This window comes from Oreochromis niloticus, linkage group LG6, assembly GCF_001858045.2.
Source record: "Oreochromis niloticus isolate F11D_XX linkage group LG6, O_niloticus_UMD_NMBU, whole genome shotgun sequence".
Taxonomy (NCBI): Eukaryota; Metazoa; Chordata; class Actinopteri; order Cichliformes; family Cichlidae; genus Oreochromis; species Oreochromis niloticus.
Window position 1 is genome coordinate 13,846,330 of NC_031971.2, and position 18,588 is coordinate 13,864,917.

An 18,588-nucleotide genomic window follows, 5' to 3' on the forward strand; every position below is an offset into this window, starting at 1 on the left:
TGGCCTTGGCAGGCAGTTGTATATTAAACAGTAACTTCCCACACCTTGATCTTCTTCAGCAGTAAAAAGCAACCTACACTTTGATTCGTAATATAATCGCTTAGTCACAGGGGATATTTCACTTCATTTGTGTGTGATTCTTTTAACTGAAGTGAGATTTGAATGCAGGAATTTTACACTGTTGTACTGGCAGTGCCAGCGTGTAAATCGAGAGCTGAAGAGAGTACTGAGGAGCATTTGGAAATGTGTAATAAAATAGAAATTGGCTGAGCTTCAAATTTGCTTTGCAGAAACGTCGGCAAATGCATGCAATAAAAGTCCTTTACACTCCAGTTACACCACTCTGGTGTCATATGTTCATATGGGGGGAGGGCTAAGTCCTTGTGTCAGTACTGCTCTGTTGGTCTCTTTTGACAGCCAGGCATGTTTTAACCAGAGAAACTGCAAGCTGAGATTACCAAAAACTGTGCACACTGTTCTCAGAGTTTTGACATCCAACATGTCAGGCCCGTGAATCACAGTACAGGTTGGGCAGGTACACACATGAATACATCCAGGTTATTCTTGTGTGGGTGTGTCAGCTCCCTCAAACAAACTGCTGCTAGGCATTTCGACTATTTATTTTTTTCCAGCCTTGCTGTAGTCATCACTTCTAAGAAGGAGCTTAGAGTTGCCCCAAAAATATAACTATGGACATCCAAGGACTGCATTAGATGAGTCTTTATTATGCCACTAACTAAACCTACAGTAGTAAAACAGTGTCTTTTAAATTAGTAACTAACATCTGTCTCACATTCATTAATGCAGAAAAAAGAAAACCTTAGAAGAAGAGGCGAAAGATCAGATATTACATTTGCATGTCATTCATTTACTGGAATAAAAATGAAACTTATGAGCAAAGCAAAATGAGCACAGAGCTCATTTGAAATTTAAATCAAAGAACCCAGACACATTGGCCTTCTCAACTAGGTCACAGAGTAAACAAGACACACAACTGCCTATTTTGCATCTGGTTTGACAGAAAAAAGGAGCAAAAAAAGAAGGTCAATAGTCATTCTAGACATGTTGTGACAGCAAAGATCTTTTTTGATCATCCAGAAAGTGAGTCCTGAAAAAAAAACAAAACAAAAAACCCCTAAAATTTCAGGGTCGCTCTTGTAAAATTCCAGTGATGATTATAAAAGAAACAAAAACATCAAAGATAAGGCATTTGACACTGACCTTTGTAATTATAATACAACTAGGAAAGCATGCCCTGTAATACTCGAGAGAGAGAAAAGGAACATTTCTAAGAGAAAAGGAACATTTCTAAGAAAAAGTGCACAAACATTTGATTCCAAACCATCTGTTTAAACCATACAAACATGACCACTGGCAACACAAATGCACTAAGTGTCGATTCCTTTCCATCATCTACTCGGAGCTCTCAGTTTTCATGCAAACAGGTGTCCCAAAACTTTGGCTGCTAGCTTGTGTTCATCACAGGACCCTGTCAGCCCTCACAGCCACTAATGGTGTTTCAGACTCTTCTCTGGTTGCACCAAAGAAACATATCCACTGATGAAGTCCATCTGCCACCGCAAAGTCACTGACATCTGTCCTTATTCAAAATCCACCCGAGGGTGCGAGTGGAGCGTCTGGTGCTTTTATTTTCACTGAAACACGCAGCATGGAAATTAGAAATGCAGAGACCAGGTAGGTAGGTGTCAGAGGCCGAAACACATTATTCCATCACTGCGTCCATGACAAGCTGACAGTCAGTCCATGTAGTCGAAGTCCTCCGGGATACCAAAGGCTTTATCAATGCGGCTGTTATCAAAGGCAAACTTCTTCTTTGTCCAGGACTTTATGGCGAAAACATTGTCTGAGAACAAGAGTAAAAAAAAACATTAAATACATGAAATATAAATTAAATGACAATTTACAAATATATACTGTAAATTTACAGCAAAAGGAATCTGGACTGCTCATTCAGAAGCAAGGAGAAAGCCGGGTTACTATGACTGAAGATTGAGATTTTGAAAAGACGTCCTGGTTAGTGTGGCAGATTTAGAGGATCTGTTTTCCCAGTTTTGTGAATATCATGTAATTTTAGGAAACACAAACTGCCCTTAACAGTCTTTTGACATTTCACATCCAGCATTAACAAGAAGTCAAAGAACTGTATATATACATGACACGGTCAGCTTATTCGCTTCACTCTAATCTCAAATTCTTTAATGATGTATGTGTATAATCCATATATAATATAATATATAACAATCCATTTAACGAACTCAAATTAAATATCTCTTGCTGTTTTATGGTGTTGAATTCACTGTAACAGCCTCATGTGAAAATAGTTTAAAAAAGAAAACATTTTATATATACCTGTGTCCTATTCTTAAATAATAGCAATAGTTTCACTAAAAGCAAAATGTCTATTTCAGGAAAACATTTTAACAGCTGAAGCTCTGAAGTCTCCAGTTTCAAAAGCAGAACAACTTCCTGCAGACTAACAACTGATCAGGAGCTTAAGCCAATGAACGTTGACTTGCACTTTTAGCGATGCCTTTCACTTCACTTCTGGAGGATTAGTTTTTACTGTTCTCCAGTTTTGATATGACAAGCGATAAAATGCGTCGAGGCTTGTGTGGGCAGCTGCAGACAATTCATGAGCAGGCCAACATACAGCAGCAGTGTTTTAAAAACAAACAAGTTGCACAAAGTTGCAGCTACTTTTTCCATGAAACCTTCAAAATTTGGCTTTGCTGTGTTGATTTGAGTGTTTAGCCACAAACCCTGACCAGACCTGGTAAAATAGTAGCATTCGCTCTAACAGCATAACATGAGAACTTTATAGCTCGTAGTAAAAGACGTTACTGTGCAAATTCAACAGCTGCGCTACGAGGAAACACTTATGCATGTTTGTTTCATACTGTCCAGCTCAGAAAAGAGAAGTACAAATCGTGAATGAGGCAGAAATGACTCACTTTGGGTTTTTTTAACTGAGCTTCCTTCCATGAAAGCAAAGCAAAAGCTCTCCAACCAAAACTGACAACACCACTCTGTTGACCTGCAGCAGGCAATGTTGATCTAAAGAGTCAAAAGACCGCAGGCATCGACGGTTACCATGATCGCTAAAGGTCAGCTGTGTCCAAGGTTACCATTCAGGTCAATAAACGTACACACAGAGCCTAAGCGCGGACTACTTGGAGCGACAGCTGGACTAGAAAGTGCCTTCGCAGATTTCACTTTAATGCACTTTCATGTGCATTAAACAGTAATCAGAGATAAAGTCCAAATGCTGTCATTCACATTTTTCTCTCCAGCTTTTTTTCTTGACTAACCAGAAATTTCAAACAGAAAACAGTAAACCAAGGTCAACCAACAATCAGCCGTCCAAAATCCACAAATAGTGACAACAAAATAAAACAACTCTCACTTTTTAAACAAGCACTACAACCAGATATTGGGCATTTTTTGCTCTTGCAACTTCAATCCAGACCTATTACATGTCTATGTATATTTAAAAAGAAGAAAGAAAAGAAATTAGCAGACTCACCTGTCCACCTGGAAACAGCTTCTTTTGCTATAACATTTGATTTTTCTGCAAAACAAAATTTTGGATTAGTATGTGCGTCCAACTAGTCAGTAACCACTTATCCAGATATACGAGATAAGCGAGCCGCGGTGCAAAAGCAAACAGGTTTACAGCTGGAAAGCATTTAAGCATTTTTTTCAAAGCATCTACTGAACACCCAACAAAGTCATTACAATAACATCACTCCAAGTTTTGCTTCAGCATGTCATTAAAAGTGTCATGTTTGCACTGTTGCTGCAGCTGCTGTTGAGGTGTGTTGTTTGCGTTCAATACATTTAGTAACCTTTGTAACATGTTTTGAATGCTATTTCCTATGATTTGTTTCTTATGACCTTTGGTGTTTGCAAGCAAGGCTCACACACTGTGCAAATACAAAATGCTTAATGTGAAAACGTCAGCTGACACGGAGGACTCCCCAGATAAGAAAACACTCTTAAACTAATGGAAGTCTGGTAGATTATATAAAACTGGGAAAAACGCTGAAAGAAAAAAAAAAAAAAAAAAAAGAGGAAAATAAGCTTGCAACACAAGCACAAATGAAGGCTGGCAACAAACCATCCCCTCTGAGGAGGAAGTGGTGGTCAGGGATGTGATGGTTGGGTGGCCACAGCTGTGCTGTATGACTAAGTGGCGGTATCCTATTAAATTAAAGTGGACACTAACTTACTCATCCCCTGCAGCTACAATGGCCCTGAAAGAGCGCTTTATACTGTAAAAAAGTAGAACTGAGCTGTTCCCACTGGACAGCACTCAGAGTGAAGTTTAGATTAAGCATAAAAACACAGATAACATCAAGTTTCCACTCACCTGGAATAATCACATCATATTTTAACAAAAGTAATACAAAAAATAAAACAAATAATGATAACCTTTTTCACAGACATTAATCTGGCTGCTGTATGAGTGTGAATTGTTCTACAATAGGCTTGAATCCAGCACAAATTATTTCAGTCCAACAGCTCTGGATAGTTTCTCTCCGATCTGTCCTTCTGGAAGCTTGAAAAGGTTCAGTACCAGTAAAATATCTGTTTGAATCACCAGAACAAACATTGCTTGTGAGGACCATTTCAACACTTAACTGATATTGCGTAAAAATAAAATTGAATTTCTCCAGAAACAAATCCGAGTAGGAAGTGAATTAATTCAACAATCGCTGACTCAAAGTTGGAGAACCTGATTTCACTTCATGGTTAAAAATGTGTATGCTAAACGAAACACAGCTGCTGGGTGCAAGGTAGAAACGTTTCACGCATCGACTGACATGGCTCACAGACACACAACTTTTTATTTTCTTAAATAATTTATTTTTCTCTATCTGGCAGGACCCCTGCTCACTAATCAACAGAAACAAGTTAACTGTAGATAAACAAGGTAAAGTAAAATAATTTTTTATGGGACCCTGACGCCAAATATCATATAAAATGTTTAACATAATTAAAAGTTATGCACTTTGCTTTGTGTGCCACAAAGCAACATATAAACTTTTATTATAATACATAGAAGAAACAGAAAAGATTATCCCCCCAAAATTCTTCTTTGTTAAAAATAAATAAAAATCATATTTTTAATCACCTATAAGCCCACTAATAAATCTGTACTTGTCTGACTTCCTGTTACTGTGGTTACATATAAAATGCTGATTTCTTTGCCTTTACTCTGTCTTGTGGTTTGCAAAGCAAGTTACTTGCAAACTGAACAAAATGAACACACCGATTAAATCCACCCCCACGTCTGGTTAGCTGTGGTGCGTCCTCTGCTGCATGTGGTGCAGACACTGGTGGAGTATTATAAACAATGGAGCTGGAGCTGCTAACACACCGATACCCTAAATATCTGTTAGGCTGACATCAATTATTAATATTGGCCAATTTAAGTACAGTCTGGGCTCGATTACACTGGAATGGTTTCTGTTGGGCTGTTTAATGGTTTCATTCAAACCTTATTGGTATCTATGGGTGTGGCAACCATTGTTTAACATGCAGAGACAAGAAGGCATGAAAGCTTTGTTTTTGGCCAGGTTGCATTTATTGTTAGTACCTAGTGTTTGTTAGTGTTTCTGTCACTTGGCTTGGTAAATATGTGGAAAGGCATGTTGTGTTTAGGTAAGTCGTGCTGAAGTTAATGGGGCAAACTTACTTCTGGTAATTCAGCATTCTTGCACATCGCCTGACTTCCTTTATAATTTCTAACTTTGCAAGTCAACTAATTTTCCGTATTCCTACAACTCCTTTACTACAAATCAAAAAAAAGAAAGAAAGAAAGAAAAAAAAAAAGGCAATTAATGGTTCAAATGTGAATAATAATCCTGTCAAAAACAGCATGGGCAACGCCCTTGAAGATATCTAATGAGCCTTCATGTGCACAGCTATCACATATGCAGGAACAAGTCTGAGCTCATTCTGCAAGTTCAGTCTGATCCTCTTCAGCAGCAGACATTACATAATATCATACAGCTGGATACTGCTCTCGAGCTTTGCTGATGGTTATCTGTTAACAAAGCTCTCTATGTGGTAAACCTGGCAGTAAAAGACAAATAAGATCTGTAGACATGTGGCAACAGTAAAAGTAGAAAAAAAGAATTTAACTGTAATGGTGGGCTAGTTTCCTCGCAGTCCGCCTGCTGAACTGTTTTGTCTCAATATCACTATGATCTGTGTGAGATGTACTCATAATGATCCATCTACAAAGAGTAGAGATAACTGGCCGTACTCCATCCTCCTTCAACTGCACCACTGACTGTATAATTATTGTTTTACATATTAAAATATAAACAATATTTATTGCTCCTGGAGCAGGTAAAATATCATTTAAGGAGGAACTATGTGCTAAAACCTGTGTTGTAAACACAATCCTAGTCATTTATGATCAAGGTGACTTTCTCAGCAACATTTAAACTGCTTGTTTTTCCCTGAGTAACGTTGTCTTTCTGCTCAGATTTGAAAGTTTGACTCAGCTTCAGTTCAAATCATTTGGGCATTGTAACGCAACATAACAGGGGTGAAGCCGTGGTCCATTTCATACACTACCCAAAATAAGGTTTCTAAACCAGTATGTGAAGGCGAGTAAAACCTCTTTACAAACAACTCCAGACTCCCTGTGCTTTGAAGAGAGTCTGAGAATTCATGAAGTTCAATTTTGCTGGTTTTGAGATGTGAAAGTAACTGTACAACCATTTTCAAGCATGCCGACTGCAGTGCTGCTGATCTGATTAAAATCACACAGAGAGGTGTTTTTGTCCTTTGAATAAGACGAGGACAAGATTTTTAAAAGCTGCCTAGTTTAAAACAATGCTTCATTAAATTTATTAAACATTATGGCCTTTATGATGCGAAGATTTACCATCTAGTAAACAGAGACAACACAAGAAGCCCACGACATTTGGTGACTTCAAGCAACTAGGGGGGGGCCACACACACACACACACACACACACACACACACACACGAAAAGGACAAAAAACTGAAACCGGTGATAACACAAAGTGGGTGGGCCATGAGATAAACGTGTCTTAACTTTAAGCAAGACGAAGGTGACAAATACATTTGAAGGTTACCTAGGCAACTGAAGCCCAGAATGCAGCTAGCTACAAACTGTCAGCTTCAAAGCGACGTGCGGTGAGCGAATCGCTGCCTCTGTGGACTCATCTTTAACACTTGACTGTATTCTGACAATACCACTATCAATTCAATCAATCATTTTATATAAGCACATTTAAAAACAACACAGGTTGACCAAAGTGTTGTCTACTTACACAACAAGTACTATGAAAAGGATTTAACACGGATTCATTTTCTCATCAATCAGTAATGTGGTCAATGAAATGTCAAAAAACTTTTCCATCATTATTTTTTTTTTCCAATAAAATAATTAACCTGTATTAGTACCATCCTTCTAGATTACACAAAAATTGTTTTAGTTAAGGATAATTTATACTAGAGATGTAAGACAGAAAGAGGTATTATTTTACAGGCTGTCCTACCACAGCTGAATAAGTCTGTAATGGCGGTATTGCCGGTCGGTTTAGTGACTTGTGCCAAAGTAATTCGTAAGTTTTGGAAAGCACTTCAAACTCAGATAGTGAAAATGTAGACTGAACAAATGATGCAACACTGTTGCCCTGTCAGAATATGTTGGAAAGGTTTAACTATAATACTGAGATTATCAGGGAGCAATGGGACAGTAACCGTGAGTTCATATTCAAAGACAAAATTAAAACATAACTTAATATGAAGTGGACAGCATGCACTGGACATCTGGCAAATGAATATTACCCAATAATTGCCTCATACACCTTAGTCTGTATCAGCGCCTTTGACCTGCCCTGTTTTGATGTTTTTAAAAATAACTCAAAAATTCTCACTTATAAGCAAAACAAAGAATTGTTACTTTTCAAACACACTCCTATTTAAAAAGCCAAATTTTTTTAATGTTTTAAATTTTGCTTCAACATTGAACATAGTTTGGCTCCACTGTAAAATGGCTGCAAATTCAACATTTTAGGTTACGTGCAACGGCAGCAATGATGCCTCTCCATCTCATTTCAGGTAGACTGGTCATAAGTAATGTGCACGGTCATGTGGCCATTAGTACACCACAGTGTTGTCACGGTGGAGTGGAAAAAAACCGGTAAGCTGGGAGGTGCAGGTAAACAGACCAGATATTTGTCTGACACCACCACCAGTCACATGAGCAGATAAAGGAACACACCTCCCATATTGCAGGTCAGATGTAGCATGAAAACAAAGCACTATCAGATTTTTGCAATACTATCAATAGCTGTGTCTGTTTGTGGTTCCCTTCTGTAAGGGGTGTGGGACAGCCAGCGAAGGACTCCAAGGCCTTCATATTTTAAAAGCTTTTTAATGCCAGCCCTGTGAGCTGACAGGTCAGAGGTAATAAGGTTAATTTGGCTGCAATAAAAACTTTTAGACTTCTGTGTCCGCAAGAAGAGTTACACTTTTCAAACTTACCTAACTGCAACAGCTTAACCAGTCTAAGGTTTATATCTAAGAAAGTACATCCTGAAAGCAAGGTGAGTGGCCACTTGTGACCATTTTTCACTTCCTGAGTCTCTTAATTTAAACCGTGAGAATGTTTGACCCCGCAGCTTGACATGTTTGCTCTCAGCAGTACACTCACTGGTGTCTCATGTAGCAGGTACACACCCTACAACCTTGTTTAAGCTACTTGGCATGGTAAGATCAGCTGAATCCAACCGTGGTTGCTGCTGAAGAACGTCCTTTGCAAACAATAAAAAGTTGGTTGGTAATAATGCGGGTGTTTTTCCTTCTACATTAATCATGAATGCAGTTAAGCATCACCTGACAAGCACAAAGGACCTGCTTTGACCCGTCTTCATTGCCAAAAGGAAATACTTCCCTTTAGCTCTACAAACCTGATACCAGTGAGGTTAGGTGAACACGGAAATAAAGATTTAAGCTAAATGCTAGTCTGAGGAGCAGCAAGTATTTCCAGTTTTAGTCTGCAGAGACCAACAAAACGAAAAAACAAAACAAAAAAAACCTAAATGTAGCCAGCAACTACAGCAATGTTGTAGATAAAGACACGAAGAGTACAACTGTTTATACGTTATTTTAAAAAACAGTTGCAAGTGTACACAAGCACACCTACAAAAGTGCCACTGCAATGAGATAATCATCTGCACTCATTTCACCTGGGAGGTTTTAATGTTATGGCTGATTGGTACATTTCCCAGGTCACTATTGAACCTTTCCGTAGAAATGTTCCCAACATCTGTTAAATGCATTTGAATGCACCTTATTTAGGGCTATCAGTAAACAAGTGAGGAGGAAATTTAAAGGCTGGGAAATCCCACTTATATCTAACATTGACTTGATGCTATTGACAAATGCCAACTGCAGTGCAGCACTGATGACCAGAGGTGCTTTTAGCCACCATTTCCATTAATGTAGCTGTCTCTGTGTTGAACAGATGAACATTTTTCATGTCTGCCAACTGCACCAGAGTCTTCTTTGTATCACCCCGATGCCTGACACCGTGTGGGAGGCTACGCTGAAACAATGCGGCTCCTACGGCACAATTTTGATTATGCAAAATTGTGCCGTAGTGTGTATTATCTGGCGTGAAACCATTTATCCACATTAGGCTGAACACTACAGAAGCTGCTCGGATGCTTATGCGTCTTGGATGATACCAAACTCCTTTTAATAATAGACCCTCGCTGGATGCAAAACAGTGCCATCTGCATTCATAAGCCCTGTGATGCTGGGAAGCAGCATCTGATTGAATCTTGTTAAACAAACATTAATTTTATAACCACACACGTGCTGACTTGGTCGAAACATGCTTTGCACATTATATTCCTGTGTTAACTTAACATCTAGTGATGTAACAGTTTGTAATCCCACTGATTAGAAAAATCAAACTTCTTTTATGATGTAAAAGAATCCAACAGCTATAAAGCTTGTGATAAAATATTTAAAGACAAATAGAGAGCAAAGTACAGCAGCAGCCTATTACGACTAACATCAAATATCACCTCATCAGCACAGGTCAGATCAATATGCTGTTCACATTTGGACATTTAAAGCTTCACATGGGGCTCCATGCCTCCCATGAGTAACTGTAGGTGATGCGATTGATGCAATAATTTAAAAGTGACCTTTTTCGAGAAACCAGTAGGTCTGTAGCTGTACTCACTCATCTCCTCGACGACCTCAGGGTCACACTCTCTGTACTTCTCCAGCTCGGCCTGCAGCTGTGTGCGCTCCTCTCTCAGAGCCTGCAGCTCCTTCAGCAAAGAACTTCTTTCTTTCTGCAGAGACAAACATCGATTTCACATACTCAGTGCATTAAAGGGATGATATTCATTTTATTTCAGTGGTTTAAGTTTGAATTTTGTATACTTACTGTATCCTGACGCCCCACTTTCGCTTTTTCGACTGCTTTCTCTAGGGATGCTTTCCGCTGCTTTGCCTCAGAAATCTTTAAAGTACAACAGTATCACGTTAAAGCTTTTCTTACAGTACTAATCAGCAGATAACAGATTTTCCTGAACTGTGATATAAATAAAGAGTAAAGCCACTTCTGCTGTTAACAACATCGATGTTTCTACTGATAAGTGCTGCAATAATTACTGAGACCACCCAATAATATGCTGAAACAACTCAACACGGGAGCCCTTGTAAGTGATTAATACAATAATAATTAATACAATCACAAAATCTTAATGGTACACGAATGCTTACCCGTACTAAACTCTTAGCCAATTACAGAGCTGTTAACTTTACAGTTCAAGCATACAACAGAATTAATGTGGCTGCAAGAGGGAGCTAGCTTTTATTCTAACTTTAAATTGCACCTCATCATTTTCCACACAGTCAACACTTTACTCTCGTCCTTCCACTCAAAACATCAAGCATTGCTGCAAAATGAATGTCTGATGATCTCAGTGACCAAATGTTGTGATATCGCATAAACAGCTCTATATTGTCACCACGTGCGGTACAACCAAACATCGTCATTACTTAGTGAGTGCTTGCTGCTTAAGATCTGTCCCAGAAATCTGGTGGCTAATGTTCTCTGAGGAGTCGCCACCCTCACACCATCTGTCAGCCGTGAAATAGGCGAGGGAAGTGGGTCATCGCCAAGGACGACACGGTGGTGAACACAAATCTCACATAAATGAATACCATGATTTTTATTATTAGCTACAACTGGGCATCATTTTTAAATGTGTATTTTCATTTTTTTTTAAATGACATAGCTGACAAAAGAAAACATACGTAATAGTGATACTAACTATTAAAGACATTTTTATTGCTATTTCTTACCATCTAAATGAACCAGGATCTGTAATATGGGACAGATACATCAAAAAATGTCTGAGCTAAAATTTCAGACTTTAATCTTTAATTGGTTTTGAGATATCGTGTCCAAAAATTGCCTCAGATTTCAATGTGCAAAGAAAATTGCCTGAAAGTGAGTCAATGGACCATTAAAAAAAACAAAAAAAAACAAAACACCTATATCTTGAAATGTATAAGATATATGAAGCTACAATCATTATATATGTGCAAATATATTTGGACCATAAGATTTGTATTCAAGCCAGAGACAGTCGAGCAGAAAAAGCTCTAAAAAAGTAGCTGATTTGAGATGGAATGACCTACAACTAAGATATAAAACAAACTCTGACAAGCTTCCTGTTTAATCAGCAGCTCATTTGCATTTTCTTCCCATTTCTTTTTTTACCCTCTATTAGCAGAAAAGTCTTCCAGGCACTGTTGACCTCACGTGCTGACCTTATTACTGTAAACTGCGAGGGAGAAGTACCCAAGTATCATCCTGTGAAACCAAAATCACCCCTTCTCATTTTTTGCTGTGGTGCTTATGCTTGATGCGACCTTTAATTGGAAATCAGACTAGAAGGGACTGCGCTCACCTGTTTTTGCAGCTCCTCCAGTTTGTGGTTGCGAGCGTGTAAGGCTTTACTGGGAAAGGCCCAGTAATAGTTGGATGTACCTACTCTCTCACAGTCCACCATGTTGTCATCGACAAGGCTCTGCAGCACTTCCTTCACAGTCATGGGAGCTGAAATCAGCAGAGCACAAACATTAAAATGGTGTTTATTTCTCCAGCGCTCAACTGCACACCCGTGGAGTTGATGCCATTTGGGTACGATGCTTTCTCCTGATTTAAAATGGAGTTATGGCCCGTACAAGCTAGGCAGTCTGTAGCCTTTATATCTGTAAATATAAAACACATCTGATGCTGGGATTGGCAGTGCACTCTGCAGAGCCAAGTCATCATAAGGTCTCACTTTTTACTGCTGGAAATGTATGCTGCTCAAATTACAAAACTCAAACCCACACATCTGCAGCCTATCTGGCTGTTTCATACAGATCTGAGTGAACGCTGCATGAGAGGATGTAACAGAGCAGGAGCTACATCTTGAACAGTGTCAGCGGTGAAATGTGATCCTCCTACACGCTTTGCTCCACTGTTTAACTGAAAGAGCTTATCTGCTGAGAGGATGTGGATCAAGCAGCAGAAAGAATTGGATGGAAAACGGGGAACACTCTGGATGGATTAACCAAAGTCCATAAGTTCTCATTTCTCTTTTTTTCATCTATAAGATTCAAGTAGCTTCATCCTATTCTGACTCCTATGTATGTTATTACCGCTCTTTTTCCCTCCATTCAACTAGCCCCTTTTGTCACATTTCCAACCCTTCTACAGGAAAGCGTCCCCCACAATACAAATCTCTTATTGCCCCTTCCCCCCATCACGCAATAACAGGGGTCAGAAACATGTGCTTTTAATCATGGCAACGAGATCCAGTTTCTTTAGATTAATGTTGTGTCCATTTCAAAACAGAATCTCTCCTTTGTTCAGTCAAACACGCTCAAGAATTTCATTCTTCAAGGCGATTTAGCACCTAAAAATCTAATTTTGTATTATTAGACATTTTGCCTCAACCATCAGAAAGTCAGGCTGCAAAACCAAAAGCTTCCAAAAGCTTCTCAACTAAATGATTTCTGCTACTGATAAGTTTTGTTCTGCTTACACACACTAAAGATGGCAATAGCCCGTCCTAGTTGCCATGGCAATTCTGTAAGCATGTCACCACAATGTCTTTAAGAATTCATGAATGTGCATTGCACGCTGATGCTGTTTGTCCTTATGATATTCATCCAAGTCCATCTGTTTGTCATTTTTCTGTCATCCTCTAATTCTCCTTTCCATTAATCATGCCTGGATGAACACAATGGTCAGTTTTCCATAATTTCGGATATCAGTCTTACACTAATAACATTTACGGGTCACTTACAAGACTCAATTTAATTCAATTTTATATACATAGCACTAAATCACAACAACGGTCACCTCAAGGTAAGGTAAAGACTCTACAATAATACAGAGAAAACCCAAGAAACAGACAACGCCCTAAGAGGAAGCATTTGGCGACAGTGGGAAGGAAAAACTCCCTTTCAACAGGAAGAAACAGGACAAAAGACAAACTGTGGAAAAGAGCCAGAGATTAATAATAACCAAGGACTACATGCAGAGTGGTGTGTAAATGCAATGAATGGAAAAAAAGACTAATGAAGAAGAAACACAAATTGCATCATGGAGAGCCTAAGCCTACCGCAGCGTAACTAAGGGAGGATTCTGGGTCACCTGATCCAACCCGATCTATACGCTTTATCAAAAAGGAAACTTAAGTCTAATGATTATGAAGTCACATTAATGCAGAGACGGGCACAAGATCTGATTGTGCATGCCTCTTGTGCATCACTGTGAGTTGCTCAGCTCACTTTAAAAAAAAAAAGAGAAGAAGACGACGACGACGACGACGAAGATGCCGCTAACTCTAACACTTTGGCGTGAGACACCCGCTTTCGACCCATCTCACTCTGCCTAAACTAACCACACACGCATTAAGAGGAAGTTTCAAAGTGAGACCTTCATGGGGAAATAAATATGATACAAATTGGCAAAAGTCAGGCTTTGTCTACATTCAACACACCGATTGTGTTACTTTAGTTGCAGAAGGTGCACACAGATCGTTCAAAAAAATATATATATTATTATTAACTGAACACCTTTCATGTACATTGCTTTTTTTTCACTTTAAAAAAAAAAAACACTATAAAGTACAGCTGGACAGTCAAATATTTCCTTAACAAGACTCATCAGAAATGACAAGAACCTACATTTTGATAAAACAGTGACTGAAGATTTTTTTGTTGCTTCCAGCTGTTTCCTTTTCCTCTGAGTTTATTACAAACCAACATCACAGCAGCAAGATCACCTCATGAGCCATCTGGCTGGATGAAATATGAGGCTATTCTGGTAAGTGGATATAAATACAAACAAAATCAGAAGAAAGTCTGGTGTAGGAAAAATAAGTGTTTTCTAAAAATAGAGTGAAGTCTCAACCAACCTTTAAACTGAACTACTGTAACAGAGGACTCAAAGCACTTCACCCAGTCTCTCTCTCACTCACACACACAGTTTTTATCTAAGCCTGAGCACTTTGACTAATATTCACACACAGAAGCTTCAAATTTTTCACTCACACTCCAATCAGCTAACACTTTGACATTCAGACTAGTGGAGTCAGGGATCGAACCACTGACCTTCCGATTGGAACTGTTGTTCCTTACTCACCTATGCCTTTTGACTTTGGGGCAATCTTCTCAATGTCTTTCAGCTGAAACACATCTTTCTGGGAAGAGAGCACAAGAACATGTTCCAGGATTTAAAAAACAAACAAACAAACAAACAAAATAAAAACTTCAATATCACAGAGAAAGAAATAATTTAAAAACTATTACATCTCAAAGAACTGCTTCTGGATGGTAACATAAATAACATTTGCATAAACAGAAAATAAATTGATTTTCTGGATATTTTAATTTGTGGTTTATCCATGTTAAGGACCGCTTAAGTGTCTCATTTTCTGCACTTTTTATTGCCTGATTTAAATGTTGAAAACCAAGTTTCTAACTCAATATTACGGTGCATGGATTTAAACATTGAATCAAACACGTCATCTGCTGCCTGGGGGTGGGGAGTGGGGGGTATGTTTAGTCAGGAGATGTATTACATCACGCATGTATAATGGTGAAAAATAATCACATAACAGCAATGACCAGTATGAATAATAGGACACAGAGTAGGACAGAACAGTGGGGATATGGAGGCTGGGTCACCTGCAATGGTACAAACTCACAGATTCAAAGAAAATCTCCATCATGCGAGTTCTCTTCTCCTCCAGACTTAGTCCTTTCTTCTTTGACTGTAACAGGGGGTTAATGTTATTCATCTATATGTGAGGCACTGAGTTACTAACACTTATTATTTACGAGTAACAAGGAGCCAAAGGTAATAGAGATTAGAAGAATGACCTCTTGAAATCTTTCATCTAAACAAGTTGTTTATATATTCAGTGGTTCACTGTGAAGTAACTAAATGAAATAGACTGCTAGCAGGGGTATGACTGGTCCAATGACAGGTAAAGTTTGTAGCCGTTTACCAAATGTATGATGTGAAATAATAAATGCTGCTTTGTGAAAGTATCGTTAGCGATAGGTATAAGCTTTTACTCTTTATCATGCTGCTGTACCACAATCATTTCCCTTGTGGGATCAATAAAGTAACTGTCTATTTATCTAAGCTATAAGCTAGCTTACAAATGATAGCAAACAACTACGTAAACGCCGGTGGTCTTTACAGTAGGTACAGCAGGTTAAGGTGCACTTCTGCTTACCATTTTTCGATGTAGAGCTCACCAACAACGACCACTAACATTAACGTTTTAGCCACCTGAGGGTAACACAGGGGTGTTGAAAAGTTTTTAATGTAAAGAAGAAAGATTAGGCGACGTATAAGCAGAGCGGGGACGCAGCACTAGCGAATTTCCCGCGGAAGGCTGTGACGTACCAATGTTGCGTTTACGGAACTCCAAAACTCACCAGATGTTTTTTGTGAACTTAGAGTTACTGTCTGTTTGATAGAGATACAGAATCAATAATAATTCCAATATTCTGAATGCATTCAAAATATTTACTGTTAAATTGAAGCACTTCTTTTACACTCCCCTAACTCTCTCCTTCCTGATTTACCAATAAACAAACGAACAGTATTCGGATTATGTACGAGTGCTTATGAAGGCAGCATTGGGGAGGAGCACTGTTTTTTGACTTCCGCTTATGGCTTTATAGCGCCCCCTGCCGTCTGATGAAATAAAAGGCCAAAGCAGACAGCCCTGAGCAACAAAAACCTTCTATGGTCAGAAATATCCACACCCTGGCTTTCCATGGGCGGTTCCTCTAAAAGGGGCGTTTGCTGAGTAGACCTAAAGGCTTTATCTGCAGCCAAAGACTAAAAACTGTTTGGGACCATAAGATTAAAGTGATGTGCAAACATTTTTGAAATTACTAGTGTTATTCTTTATTTAACATATCTATCTAAATTCAGCTTATTGCAGCACATGTATTACACACAAAAGCACTATCATTCATTTCTATGGGCACTTTAATTCCATTTGGCATTACAAATATAAACAGGACATTGGAAAACAAACAATTTACAAGATCGTGTAGAAAATCGATGACCCGATTCTGGATAACAAATAATGACAGTTGTGTGCTTGAAGACAAACAAGGCTTTCTAATAGGAACACAGTGCATTATCACTTAACGTACACCTTGACTGCCAAACTTTCTATTGCTGATTGTGAAGGTAGACAAATTGTGTTGTTAAAACACAATCTGTTACTCACTCTATAGATTTAACCTAAGTTATAAGAGCACATGGAGGAGTGAAGGTGATCGCAGTTCTGCACCTCTACTTTCAGCGTGATGAAGAAATCTTTCAATCAGAAACTTAATAGGATGCATCCTGCCGAGTTCATTCCAAGCAATTAGCTTTTCATTCAAATTCTGCAACTCGAGGGGTCTGCACACGATCACAGCAGAAATGTTAAGAGGCATCATACACAGCAGATGCATATCAGGTGGCTTATGTTTGGTACCCTTAATTCATACAGTCACACTTGTCAGCATACTGGGTTGTTTTTTTTAATATTAAAAGTGATGACACAGCTCAATGAGGAGCTTTCACATTCAAATAGAAGTGAAACAGCGTCTCTGTTTGAAAGTGGTCAGCTGGAAACTGTTTCATACGCACAGTTTAAGGTGTTTGAGTAAGAACTGCATGCACAAAGACGTCTTAATCATGCTCTTAAATACCCTGCTATACCTACAGTGGGTGGAACACTTTTATAGTAAAGAGGCAAAATGTAAAAACCCTTGAGAGCATTTAGCAGGAAGCTGCAGTCACTGCTGCTACAGATGGAATTTCATTATTTCTCAGGTGACTAAGGTACCTTTTACTTTAATTATGACTTCACTTAATACAGCCAGTGATTTGAAAAACAAGTGCAAAAGTATGTATTTATTTTTTTCCCAGTTTCAAAGTTCTACCATGTGGACCGCGTTAAAGCCTTTTCAAATACTCCACATTAAGATGGAAGGTGAACGAGGTCTCAAGTGAGCACCAATCAGCAGCAGCCATTCGTGTAGGTCAGAGGTCATATCGCTTCCCTCGCACCACTAATATAGTCTCTTGTGTTAGTTTGGGGAGGGAGAAAGGTCAAACAGATGGCACAATGACAGCAAGATTCAAGGGTGAACAGGTGAGGGGGGAGTGCAAAAACTTCCAGTTGCTCCGCACTACTGCGTGTTTGTACATATGTACACTGTACAGGCTTTGTGTCGAGTGGCTACTGCAGGTAGCGGTAGACTTTGAAGCAGTGGTTGCCAGAATCAGCGACCACGACGTGTCCGTCTGAAGTGAGCGCCAGTCCCTGCGGGCCGTAGAGGGGGTCCGCTGACGTGTTGATGTAAGAGAGGAATGAACCGCTGCCATCAAACACCTAAGAGAGAGAGAAATATCATCACTGCTGGAAATCAGTGTTTCGTTCATTCGGCTTTTTGTGGAAAGTACAACACACATAGCTATAAAGTTTAAAAAAAAAAATAATGAATGATTTCATGAATATGGATGATGCATAGTGACCAAAATAGTTTTTACGAAGTGACAATTGTTGCCTTCTATTGGTTTAACCCTTCTGAGACCCAAGCTTTTGTATGGGATAGATGTGATGCAAGAGATCTGTGAAATACAAGGTGCAGAAAAGCCAAATGGAAGATCTCCATATGAGGACACAGGGTCTCAAGAGGTTCAAACACATGTATTTTAGACACCAGCGTGCAGTGATCAGGCCTAACATTATGCCTAATATTGTGTCAGTCCCCCTTGTACTGCCAAAACAAGTCTGACCTCCCGAACCGTAGACTCCATTACACCGCTGAAGGTGTGCTGTGGATCCTGGCACCAAGATATGAGCAACAGATCCTGTAAGTCGTGAGGTGAGGCATCGATATATTGGACTTCTTTGCACATCCCACAGATGCTCGATTGAGATCTGGGGAATTTGGAGGTCAAGTGAA

At 39.1% G+C, this 18,588-nt stretch overlaps 2 protein-coding genes across 6 annotated transcripts in view; both read right to left on the minus strand.

The window, feature by feature from the left end:
* Positions 1-702: 702 nt before the first annotated feature.
* On the minus strand, positions 703-16,011 carry mnd1 (meiotic nuclear divisions 1 homolog (S. cerevisiae)). The gene is made up of 8 exons (XM_003449703.5): positions 15,843-16,011; positions 15,306-15,371; positions 14,741-14,798; positions 12,009-12,157; positions 10,475-10,549; positions 10,265-10,379; positions 3,545-3,589; positions 703-1,864 (listed from the first exon to the last, which is right to left on the minus strand). The coding sequence occupies exons 1-8, from the start codon at positions 15,843-15,845 to the stop codon at positions 1,758-1,760; spliced, it is 618 nt and encodes a 205-aa protein (XP_003449751.1). The 5' UTR covers positions 15,846-16,011; the 3' UTR covers positions 703-1,757.
* Positions 16,012-16,591: 580 nt separating this feature from the next.
* The window catches only part of trim2a (tripartite motif containing 2a), a 28,023-nt gene continuing 26,026 nt past the window's right edge, over positions 16,592-18,588 (minus strand). For all 5 annotated transcript variants that reach the window (XM_013274089.3, XM_005469783.4, XM_013274087.3 and 2 more), the window contains exon 12: positions 16,592-18,011. In XM_013274089.3, coding sequence (XP_013129543.1) covers positions 17,859-18,011 — 153 coding nt within the window. In that variant the 3' untranslated portion in view covers positions 16,592-17,858. The remainder of the gene's footprint in view (positions 18,012-18,588) is intronic.

Coding starts and splice junctions, on each gene's coding strand:
- mnd1 (XM_003449703.5), bottom strand. Junction 14,799..15,305: donor TGGAGATTTTCTTTGAATCT/GTGAGTTTGTAC, acceptor CTCTCTTCCCAG/AAAGATGTGTTTCAGCTGAA. Junction 10,380..10,474: donor AAGTGGGGCGTCAGGATACA/GTAAGTATACAA, acceptor TTGTCTCTGCAG/AAAGAAAGAAGTTCTTTGCT.